Source organism: Ambystoma mexicanum, chromosome 8 (assembly GCF_040938575.1).
Source record: "Ambystoma mexicanum isolate Mex_15411 chromosome 8, UKY_AmexF1_1, whole genome shotgun sequence".
Taxonomy (NCBI): domain Eukaryota; kingdom Metazoa; phylum Chordata; class Amphibia; order Caudata; family Ambystomatidae; genus Ambystoma; species Ambystoma mexicanum.
In genome coordinates this window covers 44226606-44250340 of record NC_090929.1, presented here as the reverse complement: position 1 = coordinate 44250340, position 23735 = coordinate 44226606, and the positions used below count along the sequence as shown (strand labels likewise).

Here is a 23735-nt window from a genome sequence, read left to right as displayed (position 1 = left end):
GATTTCTTGAATACAGCATCTGGCTGCCTTTTTCTAGGTTTCTCTTATATACAGACTTGGCTACTATTATAGTTGGCTTGCAAAACTATTCTTGGTTCTTGGCAATGCTTGCTTATTTGACTCTTGGCATTGCCCGTTTATTTGACTATTGACAATGCTTGCTGTAAGGAAGGTATGGTATCAAACAGTAAGACAGACGCAAGTGATCACAGTTCAACAGTGTTTATTGAACTTCAATTGGGTTTGAAAAACGCCTATCTAATCCTAAATCTAAAGATGGGCACGAGCTACAACCATCTAATAATAGCGCAGTCCTAGTGTTGTTTTGTAAAAATAAAAGGGTGTATACTAATAAACCTATTGCCAATCCTTAATTACAAATACAAATAGTGTGGGAAACAGTGTTATGCAAAAGAAAAGTATTCCGTGTTCAAGAAATGATATGTCAGGATATTCAAGCCATTGGCTTGCCTTTCCCACATTTTCAGCACTGGACAAGGTAGCACACTCAAGCTTAGCACAGTCTCTGGCTTCTCTAGCACGAGGGTGCAGTTCAAAACTTCCAGATCATAGCCTTCTGTGCCAAAGTCGCTTTGCCATTCAAAGTCTTTTTCAGAGGGCCTAATGCAACACAACAAACATCAAAGTTCCTTTCTTCTTAGGATTTCATATGTACAAATTCTCTGGTGATTTTCTGTCACCCCTCCCCCACCCCTGTGTCGTCCTCCGCCCGGCTCAGGCCTACTTTAACACAAGAGTTTCAATTGATCTTGGTCTGCCGGGCTCAGACCAACTTTATCTACTTTGCCACAAACTTTCTTTACTGTATCAACATCAAAGACTTTGGACTGTGCGTGGGATTTAGCTTGACCCATCGCAGGACCCCTTCGATTCACAATTCTCAACAACTTTCACTTTTCAGCTGGATACCTTACAGAGACCTTCGATTGAGCACACACGTGGTGCTGGACCACTCTGTCAAAGGTATCATATCTTGGTTTCAAAGTTAAATCACTCATCAGCAGGTCAACTTTACTTGCACCTTTTATCACACGTATTTCAAACAATGTTTGCTCCAGCGCTCCCCATACAATGTTGCCACTTGCAACCTTGGCTTCAACACAGACCAGTCTTGTATTAGTCTACCCAACTCACTGTCTGTGTTGGTTTCAGTGGCACTGCTTTGTTCTTGGAGCCAAGGACGGTACCACAGTGGATCCCCACCTTGACTGATGCGGGAGGGCCCCGGGTATCTCCGACACACAATGCAAGATTCTTCAGCCTGTTTTCCTGGTCTTACGTTTTCCAGTCTCAAGGGTTCATGAAAGCAACGGTTCATTGTCGAAAAGGTCAAGGGAACTTCCCTCCTTGCGAACCCCTTCTGTTTTGTCATCTTTCTTCTTTCGTTAAACTGCCATCTTGGAACTGCTGTTTCCTTGTGTGTTTTGCCTCGCTCAGAGTGTGCTCTCCTGCTCCGCCTTTTATCTGTGTGGGGAAGCTTAATGGAAGTCAGGTGTGTGTGATGGTCAGTAATGGCCTGACCTCGCCTGACCATTGTATAGGGACACGTCAGGTGTACGGCTCGGGTGTTAGTCTGTGGGCTGTCGGTGAGAAAGTGTTTGTGTTGTAAGGGGGGGTAGAGTTCCTAAGTATCCTACTTGGTAGGATGGGCTAAAGGTGTTTATAGGGAAGGGGATACCGTGTCTCACCATCTGGTACCCCACTCCCTGAAGACCCCTCACCCAGGTGATCCTCCCGCACTGGTTCCCCCCCAGGAATTGGATTCAAAAGCGATGGCCGTGTCCTGGCCTCCTGGATGACAGATCCCCGGGGACTAGTGGGCGAGACACCTTCTGGTTCCTCACATTGCTTATACAGCCTTTCATCATGTAAATTCTCAGTTTATTTATATTCAATTCAGACAAATGTCTGACACTAAACCGCCCATCCACCATGTCCGGGGCCCCTTTTCACCCAGGCACTCACCGGCCTTCTCATGGTCTGGTTTCCACTTTCTGCCGCTATTCAGAGACCCGTCTCCGCTCACGATATGCTTGTGTTGTTTCCCTCTGGCATACGGCATCCTCCGCGGCTTCCTCGCTTCTCTGTTGCTTACTTCTTAGCTCCGGTCACCTGCAGTTGGCGGTCGGACACCTGTGAGCGTTCGGGAGCCAACGCTCCCGTTACCTTCACTCTGTGCCGCACTTCTTCCTCAGCTCCGCCTCAGACTACCAACGAGCCCCTCTCGCTCGCTGCACCGGATCATGCTCCTGATACTTTCCAGTGTCTCTGGAAGGTGCCGTCTCGCCACCACAACTCCTGTCCTGGAACTCACCTCCACTTTTCCTGTGTCTCTCAGCTGACTCTGTTTTAAGGTTTCTGGCTCCATGATAATGAGTCTAACAACTAGACGGCTCTCGTTTTTTCTTAGTCTGTCCTCTGTGTTAATGGTGGCCTCCTCGTCCCAGTAGCTAAGTGGTGTGTGTTGGAAGAGGATTGATTGGCAGTAACCTACAAAGGCCTGGGGGATATTTGACTCCTTACAAAAGGGAAATGGGGGCTACCGCATCTCAGCCAAGTGTGCCCCAAGTTTCCTCCACCCAGGTGGTCCTCCATTGCCTATCCACCCCTAAGGGTCAGGATCCAAAAGCAACAACCTTTCCCTAGCCACCTGGAAGGAGGATATGTTGGGGAAAGAAGTGAGGATACCCTCGGATTCCTCACAGAGGCTAAAGGTGAGACCAGTGGGGCCAGGGCTGGGTTGCCCTGCCAAAGCCTAAGACCCATGAACCAAAAACATGGAGATAATGCCAGCTAAGTGCCACAGTCTGGATGCTGGTGGGCCTGGCACACCCATCAAGGATAATAATGAATACTTGCTTATGACAGTCAGTTTGTGAGAATACCAGGGGAGAATCGGAAAATACACGAACAGTAGTGGGCTAGGCATGATTCATACGCTGGATTCTGGTTGGAGAGTTACAACCCCCACCAAGAAAAGCAAAGCAAGATCTCCTTGTGGTGAGATAAATCTAGGGCAAAGGTGAATGGTACTGAGACATGAGGACTCATGTGGAAACTGACCCCAAGAAGAAGGCATGAGGGAAATTTGAGCCGAGTAGAACAAGTTGCAAGTTTCCTGGAGACTGGAGTCCCATTGGCGCACAAGGGACATAAGATCGGAGAACTACAATCATTGAAACCAAAAGGAGCTTTTGGTGGGCTCCCAAGAAACTTAAGCCGGTATTGATTCAGGAGGGAGGCAAGCCCGTGGCAGGTCTCGCAGCTAGAAAATAGGACCAAGGCTATCTAGCCTTCGGTGTGGGCTGCACACCCTTACATCCTCTGTGTGGTTCAGTAGAACGAATAGTCAGGTTGTGTTGCCATAACTTGTATAAGGGCTTCATATAGTTTATAGAAAGTAAGGTTCTTCACACTCTTGTTCGCCAAAAAGAGGCTTGAGTTTTATTAATTTTGAAGTAAATGCAGATGCATCAATCACTGATGCATTCCGGAATAATCAAGGTTCTTCTTCAGGGCGTGATATAGTCTTCTGATCATTAGTAACACAGGTCAGTGTGACAAATCAAAGTTAATAAGATAGCACAAAAGTTATCAAGTTGTCACAATGATATCCACCCAATTCAATCCACAGGGAAAACAAGTACATCAGATAACAATCAAGGCCATATGTAGGTCAAATACGTAAACCATTCAAAGTTAATAGATCACAAATTTGTATGATCAAACAATAACAACATCCCCATGACAAATGGTGAAAATTAAATACATTCAAAGTCAGAACATCATTGTGCATTTGACCTCAAGACATACAAACAAATACCAACCGAAAGATGACATATAAAGAGAACGCATAAGAGAAAACATTCGCGAAAGCATCATTTAGCTCCAATTGTTCAACAAAGAAGCAAATGTTCTTGTATTATTTCTTAGGTTCTACAGCTATGTCCATGCAGTCACTTAGTGTGCATGCTAGGAATACTGCGAACGTGTGCGACTATTATACCCTGTACCATCAAATATGGGACCTATTTGCCAAACCTGTGAATACCGTTATTCGTGGCAAATGTTAGGTGTCCCATCTCCCTCGCAGTGTGCTTATCGGTCCAATCACTATAGTGTAGATCAATGTAGGTCTCACAGCTAACAACTTTTCCCTCCGTTAGGGGACTAATAATGACTGCAGCTTAACAATCGACCTACGATAGGCAGGGAAGAAAACATGTCATGTGAAAGCCAACCACTTTCTTTAAGGGCCAACTTTCACTAGAAAACACCACAAATGTATTCTGGGATACATGAACTGTGGCTGACTGGCTGCATCCAAAACCTTTGGTGAAGGCTATCCGTGACCTGAGATAGCTGAAATCATTTGGACTTAGCGCTGTGCTCTGACCAGAAACTGGCTTTGACCACTGCAAACTTCCATCTCACTTGGTTATTTGTTCACCTAGAACCCCCACGCTGGTTTAAGTATCAATGTCTGTTTGGTCACCTTTACTCCAAACCCTGTGATTTGAACTAACTACAAGTACTTTGTTTAAACCTTACTTGATTCTCAAGTCATTTGTTGAACCTTCTGTTTGTGACACAGCCCACCATTGCTGTTCCAAAAGTTGTAAACCTGCAAAAATCCCTATGCTAACTTAAAAAAAAAAAAGTAAAAATCTCCTAGCTGTGCACGGATATCTTTTTCCTGCCAGGGGAAATATAAGGGGAAACAAAACTTTTATAATTCACTATGCCCAAACTTGCGCCACAACTCTGCTTAGAGGTGCTTCACCATAAAGGCAGACATAATTGTAAAACATTAAGTTGGAAAAATCAATGTTCCCAAAAGGAAAAGTAGTGCAGGCATTCCTCTCACTCTGCCCAACGTGTGCCTTCCTAATCCGGATCTGCGTTAAGAATATCACTGGTGTTGGGTCTGACATCTCTGGAGGGCCAGTTTCATGTCAAGAGAGGGTTAATATATTTTAAAATGAACCTAAGTGCCCTATTTTGAAAGTTTTTAGCAGGCTATTATCAACTTTAGGAACTTTGCCTAAAAGTTTGTTATTGAATCTGCGATCCATGATCTGCTTGAAAAGGTGGCATATAGTGATATGTTCCAAATGGAAATGTAAACTTTGCACCTGGGAATGGAATAATAACTATGTTAAACTTAGGAAGTTAAGATCATATGTTGAGGTGTTTGGAAATATGCATATATGGTTACTCCTCGAAGATATTTGTTAATTTGCCACTCAGCTAAAGTTTGCCGATTTATTACATTATTTCGGATTAATCAGTAGATACAGCTCATCTTTGGAGCAAAGGTTCTGTCATGTATTCACTCTTAGTAATGCATTGGAATCCCCCAGGCATGTTTTTACAGAATGTTTAAGTCTGGGATTTTTTTAGATGAATGATTTGGGCAAATATGTTTATCATTACGATGCGCTAAAGGGATTTGACTTTTGGAATTATTGTCGAAGTAGGAAGAACATTGCTGCACATCTCAGTTTACCGAATATGGAATCACATTGCTGCTGAACTGGAGTTGGAAAGATTTTAGCTATTTATGTGGAATAAGTTATTCCAGTTCAAGACATTTATATACATATTCAACAGCTGTTTTAAGCAACAAAAGATGCACATTAATTACTGAACATTTGGAATTGTATAGATTGTTTACTGTACGTTTGTTAAATATATGAATTTGTTGCATTAACTATTTTTTTTTACGTTTATTGATTGTGATTGCATCATTTGAGAAGTCTTCTTTTTGGACAAAAACACATTAAATAAATATTAATTATTAATAACTAAAAAGTGGCACGATAACCGCTATCTCAGGTGCTGTTTATTTCACCTGATTTGGGGATACTATTCTTGTGAGGGAATAGTAATAAAGAAACAGATGTCAAGTTCGGCGATCAGTAGGGATTTCTTGCCCTCGCTCCCTCTCGTACTGCCCAGCTCCCTCTTGTAGAAAGATCAAGGAAATTGACAATAAAGATGAGCTGAGCCTTTTACAAGCGTTTCTGTTTGGCACAAGTACAAGCCTGGCCCAACCTTGATCTTTGTCTTAGGGGTGCTGGTTTCCATGGGACCCCAAACTTGCTTCATTGGGTCCAGTTGCTCTGGAGTCCTCCTTCTGTGGGTGCTTCATCACCTGGCACAGTTGTAAAGCTTTTATCAGTCCAAGAATCTACCCAATCTCTTTAGCAGGAAAGATTGCTCCCAAGATGCCTTGGCCAAAGGGGGGTTCTGTTATTTTCTGGGTTTTTGAGGCTTTGTCCTAGGGGTCCCCCTGTCCCGGGAGGATCGAACATAGGCTCCCTGTCCTTTGCTGACATTGTACCGATTTGTTCCTCGGCCCGGCACTAATGTCTGCCCGGGACCAGCCTGACCAGCTGGAGCCTCCCTATTCACTAGGGATAAGGGGGTCACCTGATCACCCTCTTCCTCAGGTTCAAAGGAATTGTTCCCCCCTCTAGCTGGTCATTTGTTTCCCCAGCTAGCTCCTAAGGGTGGGCTTTGGCCAGCACTGTCTACCTTAGTTCTAGGAATGCCTCTTTCAGAAAGCCCCCCTTCTTAAAACACGTCCTATTAGATGGTATGACTCTTCCTCCAGCATAACCTCCTCCTCCAAGCTTCCAGCTTTTCAATACACCTCTAGCTCGTCACTCTATTCCAAACATTACCATCATGCTCCTATTCCATCACCTCACAGCTGGAGCCTCTCTAGGGCTGCCTTTATACTTTGAATTTTACTCCTCCTCTACGGGGGATTCTGTATGAACAACCAGATTTAGTATCTTCACCACTCCATCTTCCCCATGATCTTCCACCTGGTGGTACAGGGCAAAGTGTGAGCAGACCCCTTGAGTCGACGGCCTCACTCCTTTCACAAGTGGGAACTCCACGGGAGGCTTTGACAATCTTCCAAGCCTTCTGGATTTGTTTGCGATGGTGCATAGGACTCTTTCCTGAGAGTATGTGGTCCCTGTCGGCAAAGCGAGATGTGCAGTGGCACTGCACCTGCACCGTATGTGGCATGTTGTTACCGAATACGGTTTACCACCTGAATCCTTTAATGTTTCAGAAACCTCAGAGTGTAGGGTATGGAGTACCTCCACTAGAGTAATAGGGTTCTCCAACTAACACTTAAGCAAGACACACTCATAAAAACTCTCACACAGAATAATGGTTGGAAACCTTTTATTTTATTTCTTATTTCATCCATAGACAGTAGCAAAGTAGAACATAACTATGAACAAATCTATTAAATAAGAGTGTGGGAGCCCCTCGAGTGAGAACAAACCTAAGTTACCCAGGGTAATCCACACCTGTACCCCTTTGCCTATTGTGCTTAGAGAGGCACTGCTTCACTTCACTGAGTAAGACCGACTAGGCCGAAACATGTGTCTGGGGTTGCTGATGGTACTCTTTTTCAGAGGAGAGTTGCCTAGCATTTTGGTGCTGGACTGCCCAGGTCGGTGGGACCAGACTGATATGCAACTGGATATTTTTTCGCTGTGAAAGGTACAGTGAGCTAAAACGTGTTTGTAGACCCTCCCGAGTGGGAACCTACCCATAGAACAGGTTATTTGGCCGTATTTGTTCTCAGTAGGGGTGCTCCAGGACCTCAGTTGAAATATAAACAAATAAATACATAGGACCTCATTACAAGTATGCCGGTCCGGAAATAATGGTGCCCATCTCACCGTATCAGCACCCTTTTCCGGACCTGCACACTATGAACTACGATGCTGGAAACTGTGTACCTGCAGACATGACCCAGCACTGTAAACAGCGGCAGCCCCCGGAGGCTGTGCCGGAAACACCGGCACGACAGTAGTATGCCATCATTACGACTTCCGTTAACACGGAAACACCGGCATAAAAATGCCAGTGCCACTGTGAAAACCGCACCGGAAACACCAGCATCGAGCAGCCGATAATCAGCCCATCTGCACACCATGAGCACTCTGAATGCTCAAAGGACCACACCCCACAAACCTTCCAACACTACCATGCGGGTACACACTCCACAGTGGCAAGGGGGGGTGCAGCCTGGCAGTCAGGTGTGTTGTTATTGGGGCTTCATGTACTCACCATCCTCAACGGGTACTCTGGCCTCCGCAGCACCCACTCCTTCAATTCCCTGCTGCACTTCTCCCAGGGTTGGAGCTGGATCGGGAAGGCAGGTCCACAACCTGTCGCCATGCACTGTCTGTGGTGTGCAGACAGGAGGTTCATGACCCTCGGGCAGAGGTCATCCCACCGCTTGTGGCAGTCCTTCACTGTGCATGGGGTCGTCCCCACTGCGGACACCTTTTGTGCCACTTCCTGCCAGAGCTGCTTCTTCCATTGCTGGGTTTGGCGGCGCTGATCTGTTGTAAACAGCTCCTCAGCATGCTCAACTATGGTATCGGTGAGCATGCGCAGCTCCACCTCTGTGAAGCATGGCTTGCACTGCCTGGTCTCCGGGATGCGAGATGCCATGCTGAGGGATTGATTTCTGGAGTCAGAAGGGGATGGATGGCTGCTGGTACCCTCGTATTACAGAGAATTGTGATTTTGATGATGGCCGCCAGCCAGTTTCCTGTTCCACTCACAGCACTTGCAGGGTTTCCCTTCCTCAAGCTTAATTTACCTTCTTCAGGGGTTCCTTCCCCTAACTTATCACACTTCCGGTCTCCCTCAGCCGGGCACATACCTTTTCCCTGATGTCAAAGACTTTCAATGTGCAAGGCTTTTACTATAAACCTCCACAGGACCACTTTGACTTTCCCTTCAGCTCACACTCTTGTGTTATCTGCCCCAGTGTATCTTGGTCTGGGTAGTTCAGTATCGTAAGCACAAAAGTTCAACATCCAGCTCTCCGCTTCTCCTCTTGCTGAGGTTAATCTTGACCATTACGCTTTTTAGAGTTCATTCACTTTGTTGCTTTTTAAGAGAAACATATCACCTTTCGCTGAGACATTTGAGTGGGCTACTTCTCTTCCCGGAACCCCTCTGCTACTCTGTATCACCGACTTCACAAGTATCAATAATTTAAAGTTCACCACAGGTCAGCCTTCCTTTGCCTCTCATCCACACACATGCAACCTTCAACTGTGAGATATACTGTTGCTACATCAATCTCTCCTTAGCACACACCAGTCTTTAATTTCTCTCGCCAACTCACCAGTTGTGTGCATTCCTTTCTTGTCTTTATGGTTTTAATTCACGGTTCAAGGTTAATGCCACAGTCTTGACTTCGCCTCCCCAACTCTGTTGTTCACCCGGGAAGGTCGCTGGTGCCCTTGAAACACAATGCAATCTTCTTTTTTAAATTTATTTTATTCATTTTATAACGAAATCCAACTTTTGACATTGCAATGTCATCTTCAGGATCTTCACATTTTGCATATAACTCATTCTCTTTCTTTCCCACGATCCCTCCCTAACCCCAACCCAAACTTAAACTAAAAACACAGCCATCACCTTCTAAATGTTTTCTTGCATTTTGTCCCATAGGTAATCGAGATCCTCTGCTGAGCTCTTGGCCCCCCGCCCTATCCCCAGTCTCCGTCCTTCACCAATTCTGTATCTATTTCTGGTAAACCTAATGTATCAGGGTGGTTTGTCATTGGGTGAGTTGAAGAGAGCATGTACTAGGGCGTTCCAGGTTGTTATATCATCTGAGCTCTCTTTCCTGCACAGTTGAGTGCTTCATACAACACCACGGCTACTGCCATGGACCATTTTATTAGATCCTCTCACCATCTATGTTTGTGTGGTCCCTCCTGTGCCTTCCATGCCGTTGCAATTCTTCTTTTTGCTAGTTCCCAGGCCAGATCTATCATCCTATTCTATGATTTAGCTTTTTTAGGGCGTTTGTACACCCCAAGAAGGCATGCATCAGCTGGCCATTCCTATCCTTTTATGCCCCCTTTTTCAACCTTGCTCCCATAGCCTGCCAGAACCCTCAGATTACTGGGAAGGACCAGAACATGTGCCCCATGCCTGCACCTTCTGCTCTGCACCTCGGGCACCTTTTTCCCTTTGCGCGTGAAAAACGCGATATCATCTGTGGGGTCATGTATGCTCTGTTGAGTATGTAATATTGGGTCCATTTTAGTCTGGCGTTTCTTGGGGTATAACAGCGCCTTCAACCACTCCCCTTCCATGAGCTCCCTGCCTGTGTCCGATTCCATGCCCTTTTCCCCCTGGTTAGATCTTTGGGTAATGCCTCTAGCAGTCCCTGATACAATCTAGCACTGCATGTCCGCCCTCTGACACGCTGTATAGGAGTCCCAGCACCTTATTCTCTTCGCCTTAGTTCGGGTAGTCTGGCCATTTCTTTTTTTAATGCATGTATTATTCTGGAATATGTTATGAACTGGTCCATGTGCATCTCAAATGTTTCCCTTAATTTCTGGAATGTCAGGAGCTGTTCTGAGGAATAAAGATCTCCAATCGTTACTACACCATTTGCAATCTTATTCTTGTGTGCCATTTGGATTTCTCTGCGTCTCCTTCATGGCCTCCCGGAGGCAACAACCTCCTGCAGGGAACATCAGGTTTTCTTGACCCTTTTCTCTAGTCCCTCGATCAGTCGCTTTGCTATAGTAGGCTCGCCTTTGCCCTGGATGTTCTGCTGCTTCTCGTGTTCCACCTTGCTCAGAGAGTGTCTCTATGTTCCGCTTTTTATCCGTGTGAGGAGAGCTAATGGGTATCAGATGTATGTGATTAAAGTCAAGTGCCTGAATTTGCCTGAACCGATTTGCGGGACATGTCCAATGTAATGTGTAAGCGTTAGCCTGCTTACTGTGTCACCCTCTTCCTCAACCCAATGTTTGTGCATAAAGGGGGAGAGGGTGGTTGGGATGTCAGAGAATCCTATCAAATAAGATGGGTCATGGTTACGGGAGAAGGGAGAATATCGCATCTCACCATCGGCTGCCTGACCTCCACTCCCCAAAGACCCCTCACCCAGGTGATCCTCCGGTACTGGTCCACCCCAGTGTCTGGGTCCAAAGGCGATGGTCGTGCCCTGGCCACCTGAGGGAGAGATCCCCGGGGGCTAGTAGGTGAGACAATCTTTGGTTTCTCACTCGGTACAGAATGCTATTATATTTACAAACTTGGACCTTTGTGAAGCGTATCATTTTATTCGGATCCACAAAGATGACGAGTGGAAAACTGCTTTCAGAACACCCTTTTGTGTACTATAAGTATTTTTTTTTTTTTATTATTGTAATTTTTAGTTTTGAATCAAACTTTTATCACAACTTTTTTCCTTAATTTTATCAGAACGTTTTAAGAAAATCAACATCTTCCAATTCAGTTTATTAGCCCAGACTTAGATTACGTTGTCCAAACAGGCGTCTAGAAAGTTTATTGTTGAACATGTCAAATGGATAGAGCTTCCACCTAAGATTCTTTGCCACCATTCGTCCATGTTGTCATTTTTTGGCGCAAATTGCCCTAGGTGGATTGATCTTAAAGTCTTAAGTTCTGGGCATTCTGTTATTAGATGTTTCGATGATTCTGTTTGTGACTTACAGAATCTGCAACCATCGTCGTCTGTTTTTTCGATGTGACGTGCCACTAGCATTTGTTTTGTCTTTATAGCATTTAGTCGCAGTTTCAGAAACGCCTTTCGGTGGTATCTGGAAGGAAATTTCTGTAGGTATTGGGGCAGATTGTTTACTTTGTTCATAACTTGACTATGATTTAGTGTGGATGGAAGATCTTTTAATTTAGCCATATTTGTTATCCAAAACCATTGTTGTAGCTTTTTTTTGCAGTTTGCGGCTGATCTAATAGTATTTCAAGTTTGATGTCACTTGCATTTAGTACATCTTCGAGCTTTTGTACCCAATTCTTGAGCAGTCCTGTATGTTCTGAGTTGTCTATACGCGCTACTATTTTGTACGCCGGTGCAGGATTTGCTATCAGCATTTTTCTTAACATCGCAAGTGATTTCCATACTACATAGCCATACAGTTCTTCTAGTGCAAGTTTGTGTCTTATTGCGACAATTGAGATGTAATTGGGCAAATTTAACACTTTTCGCCAAAAAATGCCCCTAATTTTGCCCAGTATTTGTGGTACTATAAGTATAGAGTCATGCCTTTGGGCTTGGCTAATGTTCCCTCTGTGTTCCAGAGATGTATGGATCAATTATTTGCAGACCTTCATTTTCACACTCTCATTGTATATCTCGATGATATACTAGTGTTCTCTAAGGATGTTAAGGATCATACTAAACATGTCAGCCAAGTTTTAGCATGTTTACAAAAGAACCACCTACAAGTGAAGTTGGAGAAGTGTACATTTGATGGAACGTCTGTACCTTGTCTGGGCTACATCTTATCCAAGAATTGTATATCTATTGATCCACGTAAACTAAAGGCAATCCTGAATTGGAGTAGACCATCTTCCGTAAAAGATATCCAACAATTTCTGGGTAGAACAAACTTTTATAGGAAATTTGTTCCCTCATTCTCCAAACTGGTCCTACCCTTGACGTCCCTATTGAAAAGGAACATTCTATTCAAGTGGGATTCTACAACAGAAAGTGCCTTTCAGGCCCTCAAGACAGCAGCACCAGTATTGATACAACTGGCTGAACACAAGTCCATCATTCTCGAGGCTGATGCTTCTGATAAGGACATAGGAGCCGTACTCAAAGTAGGAGAAGATCAGGAAGAACACCATATTGCATACTATTCATAGGCCTTACTCCCATCGGAGGTCCATTATTCAGTCCTAGAATAGGAGTTACTGGCTATGAAGGCGGCATGCTCAGAATGGCGACGTCATCTTTTGGGTGCAGAACAGGAAACGGAAATGAGAATGGATCACCAAAATCATCTTATGTTACAATCCTTTGAATGTAGGAATAGTCGCCAGGCAAGATGGGCGTATTTCTTTCTTCAGTTCCATTTCCATTTGACTTTCATTCATGGTTCTCAAAATATAGTCGCAGATGCCCTATCTCGCTCATTAACAACTTCAGCGGATTGGGAAATCAAACCAGAGAAGATGTTTCCTCAAACGACCTTCATCTTCTTGATAAACACCTCAATTCTTATCTAAACGTCCTTTCCTTCAGGTGCAAGGAATGTACTTCATGGGTTATGCTCTCTACGTCCCTACAAAATCTCTGAGAAAAGAAGTGTTGGCATTGTCAGATAACTCCAAGATAGCAGGACATTGTGGAGTGCTATCTATACTTCATCTAGTTCAGTGACATTTCTGGTGGCTTAGGATGAGTCGAGATGTAGCTTTATACTGTCTGACTTGTGAGGTGTGTGCACATATCTAAGACTCCTAGGAAGAGACCTGTTGGCAAATTGACACACCCCACCTTGACTATACGGCCGTGGCACACTATAGCCACCAACTTTATTGTAGAGCTGCCACCTTCTGAAGGATACTCAGTAATTATGGTCACAGTAGATGCCTGCTCTAAGATGGCCCATTTTATGCCTAGTAAGTCTCTCCCGACTGCTTCAGAGATAGCTTATATCCTTTTTGCCACCCTTTCCAGGATACATGGATTACCCACCAACATACCATCGGACCGCAGCTCACAATACACCTCCAAGTTCTGCACGGCTCTCTGTTCCAATCTAGGCATTTCCAGAAGTATGTCATCAGACTACCATGCACAGTCAAATGGATTGACCGAGAGAAGAAATCAGACGTTGAAGCAATACCTCCGATGTTTTGTATCCGCTGCACAAGACAACTGTGTTTCTCTGCTTCCTTCAGCTGAGTTTTATAACATTTCATACCATGCTGCTAATTGAATGTCTCCATTCCTCTGGAATTATGGTTTTCATCGCACTTGATTGCCATTCATGCCTTCCATAAGTTTGAATGTTCCAGCTGTGGAAGAATTACTGCAAGGCCTACATAACATGCAAGAAAAGGCCTTATGTACTTTACGCAAAACGCATCTACAAACAAAGAAGTACGCCGATCAACACAGGAATCCTGATGCAGATTTCAGGAAAGATGACAAAGTCTGGCTGTCTGCCAAATATCTACACAGTATCAAATGTCATAAATCCTAAAGCTTTTCGTTTACGACTGCCCAACTCTTGGAGAAGAATACATCCTGTTTTTCATTCCTCTCTAATAAAACAATACAGGACTTCTTCCATACATCCACAAAAGACCAAGCCTCCTCCTGTTTTCATTTATAAGGAACCTGAATATGAAGTGGCCCACATTTGCGATTCCAGTTTCTTCGAGGAGTGTTACAGTACCTCATATACTGGAAAGGCTACAGACCAGCCATGCACACTTTTCAACCGGCAAAAAACATACACACCCTCCTTTTGATACAGCGTTTCCATAGACTGCATTTGTGGAAACCTGTGAGCTCTACACCTGGGAGAGGGCATGCTGTTACATCCTGGCACTGACACCGGTCGGTGTGGGATTGATGGAAGACAGCCCATCACATGCCAACCATTCGGCGTTGCACTGTACTTGCCAACCCTTCAATGGCCGCCCCTATTGCCAACCGCAATACAGGCGGCACTCATTGCCAGCCGTAACATGGCTGCCATGCGACGTGCATGTTGTGCGCACAGCTGGGAGGAGCATCAAACAAATAAATACAGATCCTTAACACTTGCGTCTACGCTAGTTCTTTCCTTCGCACTTGATAGTGCTACTTGTATCCTCTTCCCGTCTGACTTCTTTCTGCCTTGCTTGCTGCCTGAGCTTCACTCTGCAGCTCCTCTCTATCCTGCCTCTATTCTGCTGCTCCGTCAACACAGAGAATGTACACGTTGTCTCACTCTTCTGAGTCTGTTGCTAATTTTTCTGGACTTGGATTATCATCTTCAGCTGAATGATTCAACGGAACCTCCATCAAGTTCCACAAGGTCTTTTTACCCCCACTGGAGTTTTTATTTCCTTGGGTCTGGCATTCCTGGCGGCCAGACCCCCTGTTCCCATCCTGGGAGTCCTGGCAGCCAGGAAGGACAGGCCTTTTCTCCATGATACCAAGACCTCAATTAAACCACAGGTGAGTCCCAAATCTGAAATTGGCCCACAGACCCGCAAAGGAGGGAGGCGGTATCCAAAACATGGCAAAAAGATGCCAGTCTAATTGAATGAGCCAACCAGAAGTGAGTAAACTGCAGCCCACACACCTGAGCCCAGTTAGAGGAGGGAGTTATTGGGAGGCTGAATTATGCACCCTATAGGAAAGCTATGAATTGGGAGGAAGGTGTGGGTGTTTTTAGAGGAGCAAGATGTTGGTGTTTTATAAAGGAGTCAGACGGGAGGAGGCTGGAGAAGGGTGTACAGGTGGGAGGGATTTGATTAGGAGGTGAAGGTGGAGACAGAAAGAAAGCCTCAGTAGGTGAAGGAGGGAGGAAAAGGTAGTTAATAGGATGAGGTGTGGTTAAGGAGCTAGTAGAAGGAAGGAAGAATATCAGATATGCTGAACCAGTTGTAGCGGACAACAAGGATTTGGAGTAAGAGATTGAGGAGGAGGAGGGAGGTCATAGCAGACTGAGGAAAGAGGAGAGAAGTACGATAGGAGGCGAGCAGAGGTTGGAGGAAGAAGTAGAGGAGGAGAAGCCCTACACCAAAGGGGTGTTGGAGGAGGGTGGAGAAACAGCATGTGGTGGAGTGTCGAGGAAGTGATGTGGGCAGAGGTTGAGGAAGTGTAGTTCTCTTCAGGTACAACACCATTACTGACTGTCAAGGAGGTAGACAAGGGTGGATCATGGAGAAAAAGATGTATCCCCATGGGACAGGGAAGTGGACAGAGAAGATGTCTAGTCAGTAGGAAAACTCCTGGCTGCCGGGCCATTGACAGTAGGTCTGGCCCCAGCCTTAGCCACTGCCTAGGCGTAGCAAGCTCATGCTATGTGGCCCTTGAAACCAGGAGGAAGCATCTCCCTGGAGCCAACGAGAGAAGATAAGGAGTGGATCCTACAGATAGCAAAGCTAAGGAAGAAGCACAGGGACTCTCAAATCCCCAGGACTGTGTGTTTGAGTACTGATCACCTCTTCCAGAGACTTCTGAGTTGAAGAAGCCGTCGTCCTACTGTGGAATTGTGCTTTGAGCTTTAAGTTAGCCCAGTTCTATGAAGCAGTCCAATAAAGCCATCTGTTTCAATACAGGGGTGTGTCTTTCTCTCCTAGATCCTACTGAGCTTTGAGACAGCTGAGAACTGTGGTTTGTGGGGTAGCTTCTCTGTTATAGAAGATTACTGTACAGCCTTGTGAGGCCTGAATGAACAGGTATAGAGATGGGATCTATCTTCTATTGAAAGAATCTGAGGTCAGGTGCAAGATCAGGATGAAGAGAAAAAGGGTTCTAAAGTCATGGTGCATTGTCTGAGTATTTTTGTGATATAGTTTGAGGTCTTGAAATGTGGAATGTACAGTCAGAGGGTGTTTCTGCTCCAGATATACCCTAACGTTAGAGAAGTGCACGTCTGAGCACTTCCTGAGACTGACATATGTTGTATGGGGGAATATGGCTACTGACCAATTCACAAAGAGATCATGCAGGGTAGAGAAGCCTTCAGCGCAGTGCAAATAATTGAGTCCACTGTGTGATTATGTATTGATCCTTTGCTTATCTCTAGGGATGGCTGGCAGAAGTGGAAGGCCGGTTGCCAGTGCGAAATGAGGGCTCACGACGACAAAGTGCAGTCTTTGAAGCTCAGAACAACTCTACTGTCAACAACAACTGTGCACAGGATCGTGAGAGGTACAGTATCTGTGGGGATGGACACTCTAAAATCGCTGCCTTTGCCACAATCTTAGTCCTTCCCTCTGAGCACGCTTCTATCTGATATCCCTTACCCTAAGCAAGTCTCTCTAAAAACCATAATGTGTACAGGCATATTTGAAACCTCAAAACTAATTGGATTGTGGTGATGTTTACATTCTGAACCACCTTTTTTGTGCCCCCATACAAATAGCAGTCCATTCTGAATCATCAAATGCAGACATGTATTTATTTTTGTATGTATTGCTATACTTACAGCTAAATGGCTTTTTATATACAACATGAAACAATTACGAAGTAACCATACAATACATACAACAATGATTACATAAGAAATACAATTCAAGAAAGATCCGCTGACATACAGAAAGCTAAAAACAATGAGATGGGGTATCTAATTATCCGCTCTTTAAACAACAAATTAGATTAAAACCTTAAAAACATTCAAACAAAAGGTTAAAAATTAAACATGCAATGTATTAAAATGTTAAAACACGTCAATATAGTAAATTAAGAATGTCAGCGCATTTCCGATAAAATGTGATCATTTAATCTATCAAGTTGTGATCAGATCCCTCCAAGAACAGCACCCTAACAGAGGATAACTCAACATTCTTAAAGGTACTGTTATAGGATTTGAGATACCTAAACCTCAGCTGTTGCAGACTCTCACATTCAAGCAGCAAATGTTCGAGGGTTTCAATAGCTAAAGTGCTACATAGTCGGCAATATCATACGTCTCCATCTATGCCAAGACGAGCACCTTTGGTGATCAAAGCTTGGCTTATGTTAAACTTGAGTAACAAGTATTGTCTGGCAATAGAACTACTTGGATAAGCCATGATACAGAAGGTTTAATTAGACGGGTAGAGATGTAAGCACAAAATGAAGCACGATTACGTTTAGTGTGGAGAGTAACTAAATTTTGCACTTTACTGATCATGGTGAGTCTCGATTTCAAACAAGATTTAACAGCATAAACTTCTCCATCACCAGAAAAATGGACACATCTAACAAGCCACTTTGAGTAGAGAGAGAGTAATGAGCCTAATGTCCCCAATGATTTTCAATTGTCTAGCTCAAGAAATGCATCTTAAAAGCTCACCATCATTGTTCTGTTCTGTAGCCTTCGTAGATGTTCATAAAACATTACAGTTTTCACAATCTGGTCATACATAATACCATTAAGTTCAAATTCTGAGTACACGTAATCAATAGACACTGTTTGTGGTAAGCAAAGCAGACTATGCAGTATCGAACACTCAAAGCGGTTTAACGCTACAACGTACTGGTAACCCCGCATTTCTATTCCATAGAAGAGAATAGGGCGCGCTTTTGCAGAGTATAAAAGCAGAATGGTTTCTATGGAGATTCCCCCTTGATGACCTATGAATTGGCAAATAGCACGTATAGCTGTATTTACATTTGGCCTTTGTTTCAGTCCAGTGTATCATCTACTTCAGGGTACTTTGTATGTACAGCCCTAAATATTTGTAGGAAGAAACACATTCTATTCGAAGGCCTTTTAACTTGCACACAATGTTCTTACGTTGGCGAGTGGTGGGGGAGAATGTCGTTATCTTGCTTTTCTCGATATATTTACTGAAAGTCCATTTGTGTGGTGCAGGGAGACATTTCTGCTGTTCCTTTTTTGCTCTATTTAGCCCATTTAAGGTCTACACGTAACCACTGTCAAGGGATATTCGGTGGCACTTTCAATTTTCAAAAGATCACCTGATGAAGGATCTTATTTTATGCTCCCGATTGTGATACAATTCTTAAAAGGTTTGACCAATCTGTTTCCACTGGCTCCTTTCATTGTACTGGCATGGCATTTGAACCTGGCGTTGAGGCATTTAATGGGAGCTCCCTTTGAGCCTTTACATTTCTGTTCCCTAAGGATGCTAACACTAAAAACAGTTTTTTGCTAGCTATTACATCAGCCCCGCAGGGTGAGTGAACGGTCTTCAAAACCACCTTTCACAATCTTTTTCAAGGACAAAGTAGTGTTGAGGGGGCATTCATCTTTTCTTCCTAAAGTGGTGTCTGAGTTCCACCTGACATAAAAGATAGTCTTATCAACGTTTTATCCACCGCCTCATCCTTCCAAAGAGGAGGAAAGGCTTCACTGACTAGATCCAAGAAGGGCATTGTGTTACTATGTGTGTTACTATGTTACATACCAGCTGACCCTTTTCCTAAGGAGCAGGAGCTCCCCCACTGCTGGAGCAGTGACCCCGCTCCGGACTCGAGCTGGGGACATCAGCATTAGCGCAAAGTAGGCTTGATGACATCCATCCCATACCCGCGCTCGTTCCAGCGCAAATTTAAAAAACTTGAAAACGCTGCTTCATAATATTGCCCATGCCACATCAATGCATGCAAAATCTGTTTTGCGGAAAGAAAGTGCCCCAGCTGTTTAAACTGAGCACAGAATTTGTGCCACCATTGCCTCACACGAGGCTGCCCCCATTCTAAGATGGCCGCCGGGCTCTGCAAAGCTGCTGCCTGATTTGCCATTGCCTCGTGATGCCTGCCTCATAACCCATTGGCTCGTACCCTGCTTTCCCAGCCAATCGATCGCCAGAAGGCGAACGCCCGACCTGCCCACTAAGGACCACACACAAAGGAGCAGGTCCTGTCCCGAGCCTGTCCTGAGAATGGCTAGAGGCTAGGCCGGGACCCCTGCTCCTTGGATCCCCTCCTCGCACGACCAGTGAGCCTTGACCTTACTATTAACTTAGGTAAGAATCATAATCACGCTCTCCGACGGTAACGCTACCTATTGACTTCTTTACCCCAGAAGCTAACCTGTCTAGCTTAAAGTTCATAGTGCAGCTGCATTGTAACACCCACTGCCTCAAAAGTCGGAGCTTCTAGTAACTTCACGGAACCGAACGCCTAAGGTATGTGGCACACCTATCCCATGCCAGCAGTATCAGCCACCTAAAGAGCTCAGAAAGTAAAGGAAATTATACCTGCCTTGAAACATTATGCTCATAGCATTGAGGACCAATAATACCCAAGCTGTCTTCACATTGTCTCTTACTTAGGCGACCCCTCTGTGCTGCACGCACACATTGTCTAAGTATTGTACCCTTATACCTAGCCACGCTGCGAAACTAGGTGAACCCCGATGTTCAACTGTGCCTACCAGTACACTCAGACTGACCTGTGATTCTTGCACCTAGACACAAATTCTTAAGTCGCACATGCCACCCCTAGCCTAACGCCAACCTTGCATCCAGGTAAACCTCGCTAGCCAATTGCACATGCCATTTTGGCCTACCTGCAAAGTTCAAATTTAAGTGAACCCTGTTGGTCATTTTATTGTTTGTACATGCCACTTTAGCCTGTCTGCAAATTTCGAATTTAGGTGAAACCTCTTTGTCACCTGTACTATGTGCACATGCCACTTTAGCCTACTTGCAAATTTTGAATTTAGGTGAACCCTGCTGATCAATTGTATTGTACTGCTTGCACAGGCCACTCTAGCCTGACAGTAAATCTTGTATTTAGATTACCCCCTACTGCTCAGCCTGAACAAGCCTCTCTTAGCCCATTGTCTAGTCTGACAGGTAATATTACTGCTCAACTATGTCTGCGCCTGCACATACATCCCTAGCCCTATAGTGTCACTCCTGAACCCAGGTGAACCCTTAGTCTCACCACTTCTATCCATACAAATCACTCCCTATCTCTACTGAGTACCTTGAACCCAACACCATGAGTAAAAACTTAATCACACTGACCATCACACTTACGGCTGTGCCTCCTCATTACCATGGCCTCCACCTCCTTAAATACAAGCCCTCCCTTGGACAGAAACTTTAGACTTCGAGCAAGATTACCTTGTATTTACGAACCCATAAGAAACAATAATACTACTGGATTCCCCCCTACCCCCTACCCAACACTACTCAGCCAAGTGTGCCAATAAAGTAATCCCAAGCACGGTGCCTACCCTTTCCTTTACTAAGAAGCACCTAAATCAAGGCAAACTCCCAATCAAACCACCACAAAATCTGACTACTAAAAGTACCTTGACACTAACTGCATCCCTTATCAACGCCAGATCTATGGTAGCCTATGCACCTGAAATTTCTGACATACTAAGTAATGACAATATGGACCTACTTGCCATCACAGAAACTTAGCTCCACGAGGCGGCAGGTCCGAAACTGATGCTAGCTATACCTGACAGTTACCAAATACTCAGAGCAGACAGACCAAAAACTAAAGGCGGTGGCCTAGCTATCATCTATAAAAATACCCTACCTATCAGACTGACTAACTCGCCTCCCTGCTTATCCTGTGAAATACTCACAGCCAAACTACAGCTGTCTAACAATCGAACGCTGACTATCCACCTGATTAATCGGCCCCCAAGACCAGTGGGAACCTTAGAAGAGGACCTCACCAGCCTCATGGAGAACAATACCAAAAATCACTCCCAAACCCTACTGATGGGCGATTTTAACATCGGCTACAACGACCCAGACAACAAGCATGCCCACCCATTAACAGCCCTACTCAATGACCACGGACTCACCCAAAAAGTAATTTCACCTACTCACATCAAGGGTAGAACCCTTACCTGGGTATCTGAACTCAACTGTAACATTACCATTACAGACATTATCCCCCAACCTTGGACTGACCACTACCTAATAAACTTTACGGCCTCACTAGATCTCCTCACCCCCAAAACTATTAGCATGATACCTTCCTTACCCACCTGAAGTAAAAAAGACATCTCTGCTGAAAAACGCATCCCCCTCCTCCTACCCACTGTCACACATCGGGGTCTGAATGACCCGCTCGCCTCCTCATCACGCCAGGCTAAACAGACCACTTTCAAGGCACCTACCAAAGTCGTGACGCTTCGCCACAGTATCCGATGTTTCTTAGCTCCTTATTTCTCTCGGTGGCAATTACCCTGGAAATTGGGGTCAACAACATCAAAGTTACCAACAACCCAGCCTTTGCCTACAACTCCCAGGAAACCTACTTTTTGCGTGTAGTTCCGACTATGCGGAACGTGAGCTCTGTCAGGCTTACGGCGCTCCGCCTCCTATGTGATATTAGTCACTGCAGCCGGAGGGACGCTGCTTCTGATTAACGTTGCAACTGGCATCCGAAATTTCGTCTTCTGTGCCTTTCCTAACTATTGTCTTCTCGTGTACCATGTCCTGTTTTTCCCTTACGGACTGCCTTGAGATTCCTCAATTCTTCTGCCCACCCGTGTACCGGACTTTGCCTGCTTTACAGTTTGCCTTTGGATTGTGTTACTTTGTTTTGTGTGTCGCCATTGTACCGGACCCCATCGTCACCTACGATTTGCTTGCATCCTGATTCTGTACTGTCTATAGCCCGCCTGTGTACCAGACCTCTTTGCCTGTCCACTGGATTGCCTTTCTTCGTTCTTCCAGAACAGATATTTCTCTTGTTCTTTTCTGAACTACCCAACCGCCGCCTACACCTGGGTTTCCTCACCTTCCCAGCTGACTCCAAGTTCTCAGCTTCAACCTCTCAAAACTGAGGTGCTTTTTGCAGATTCCGACTCCATTCCGTTGTTTTGGGACTACTTCCTCAAGTGTACACAGGGACGCTTTGCTGATTGTACACAAGGACTCATTGCTGAAAGTGTATACAGGGACGCCTTGCTGAAAAGTGCACCTACTCGTATCTAGTGCGCTCCTCGTGCCGCCCGGGTATAGCATCCCTACTAACCTCCCTGTTTATTGTTTTGTACTTCCGTTGTTTTATAGCTTGGATTGATTTGGTTATTTGGTTATTTCAAATCCTGTTCTGGTAAGACCTCCTTTACTCTTATTTAATATACCTGAAACCATCGGAATAGAATCTTAATATCCTTTCTATACTTACAGGGGAAATTCCATTCTTGTTCCTTTCAATTACAAGGGGAGTGGGTGACCCAGGTACTTCCTGCTTTTGTGAGGGTTTTCTTGTGGTGGTCTTTACTGTCACCAAGTACTTACCATTTGTCTTTTTCTTTCAGCTGGGTCAGTGGCGGTGTGTTCTCCCCGCTCTTTTGGGTGATCGGTCTCTCTGTCTGCGATTAAGCAAAGCAGAGAGTCATATCATCAAAAAGAGCTTATTTCCCTCAACAGAGAGGAGGCTCAGGTGGAGGCTCCATCTCGAGCTCTTCAAGCAACCATCCAGTATAACCATCCTGGTCGCTTGCCCTGTTTACTCGTCGGTCGGTGAGTAACACCCACCATCAACAACCTGGATAATAATACTAACCCAGACATCCTAGTGGACATATTCAACCACGCCATGACCAAGGCATTAGACACTATTGCCCCTATTAAAATACCCAAAAGCAAACAGGAAGCACATTTGAATGCCTGGTTCACCCCTGAACTTAATGAACTAAGAAAACAGAAAAGAAAATTACAAGCCATCTGGCGCAATTCGCCTACTGATAACCATAAAGCCAAGCTAGCCCAACTCTCCAAACACTATAAGAAAGAAATTATCAACACAAAAAAAACCTATTTCATCACAGAATCACAAAGGCCCAATCAAATACAAAGGAACTATTCTCTATCCTCCATGAAATGGAATCCCCAATACAACCAGTCGACACTGTCCCGAAGGATAAGACCTGGTGTACTAATATACAGAACGCCTTATCAAACAAAATCTCCTCCCTCCAATTCAAAATAACAAAGAAGAAAGACTCTCTGCCCATGGTTGACAAATTAGCACCGCCACCTGCTGAGCACAAGACTATTCCACTTTTCAGCTTCAAAACAATATCAATCATTGATACCGAAAAGGTTATACTTTCCCTGAAACCTTCCAACTGCAAGGGCAACAGCTGCCCAGCGCAAATCATAAAAGATGTGGCCAGAGACTTAGCCCCTTTCATTTCAAAGTTAATTAACTCCTCCTTAAAATCTAACACAGTACCTTCTAATCTGAAAGAATC

At 44.7% G+C, this 23735-nt stretch overlaps 1 protein-coding gene across 14 annotated transcripts in view; it reads left to right on the top strand.

The window, feature by feature from the left end:
• Positions 1–23735, top strand: part of FNBP1 (formin binding protein 1) — a 1284153-nt gene that overhangs the window by 1022288 nt on the left and 238130 nt on the right. For all 14 annotated transcript variants that reach the window (XM_069609253.1, XM_069609251.1, XM_069609250.1 and 11 more), the window contains one exon: positions 16629–16753. In XM_069609253.1, coding sequence (XP_069465354.1) covers positions 16629–16753 — 125 coding nt within the window. The remainder of the gene's footprint in view (positions 1–16628; positions 16754–23735) is intronic.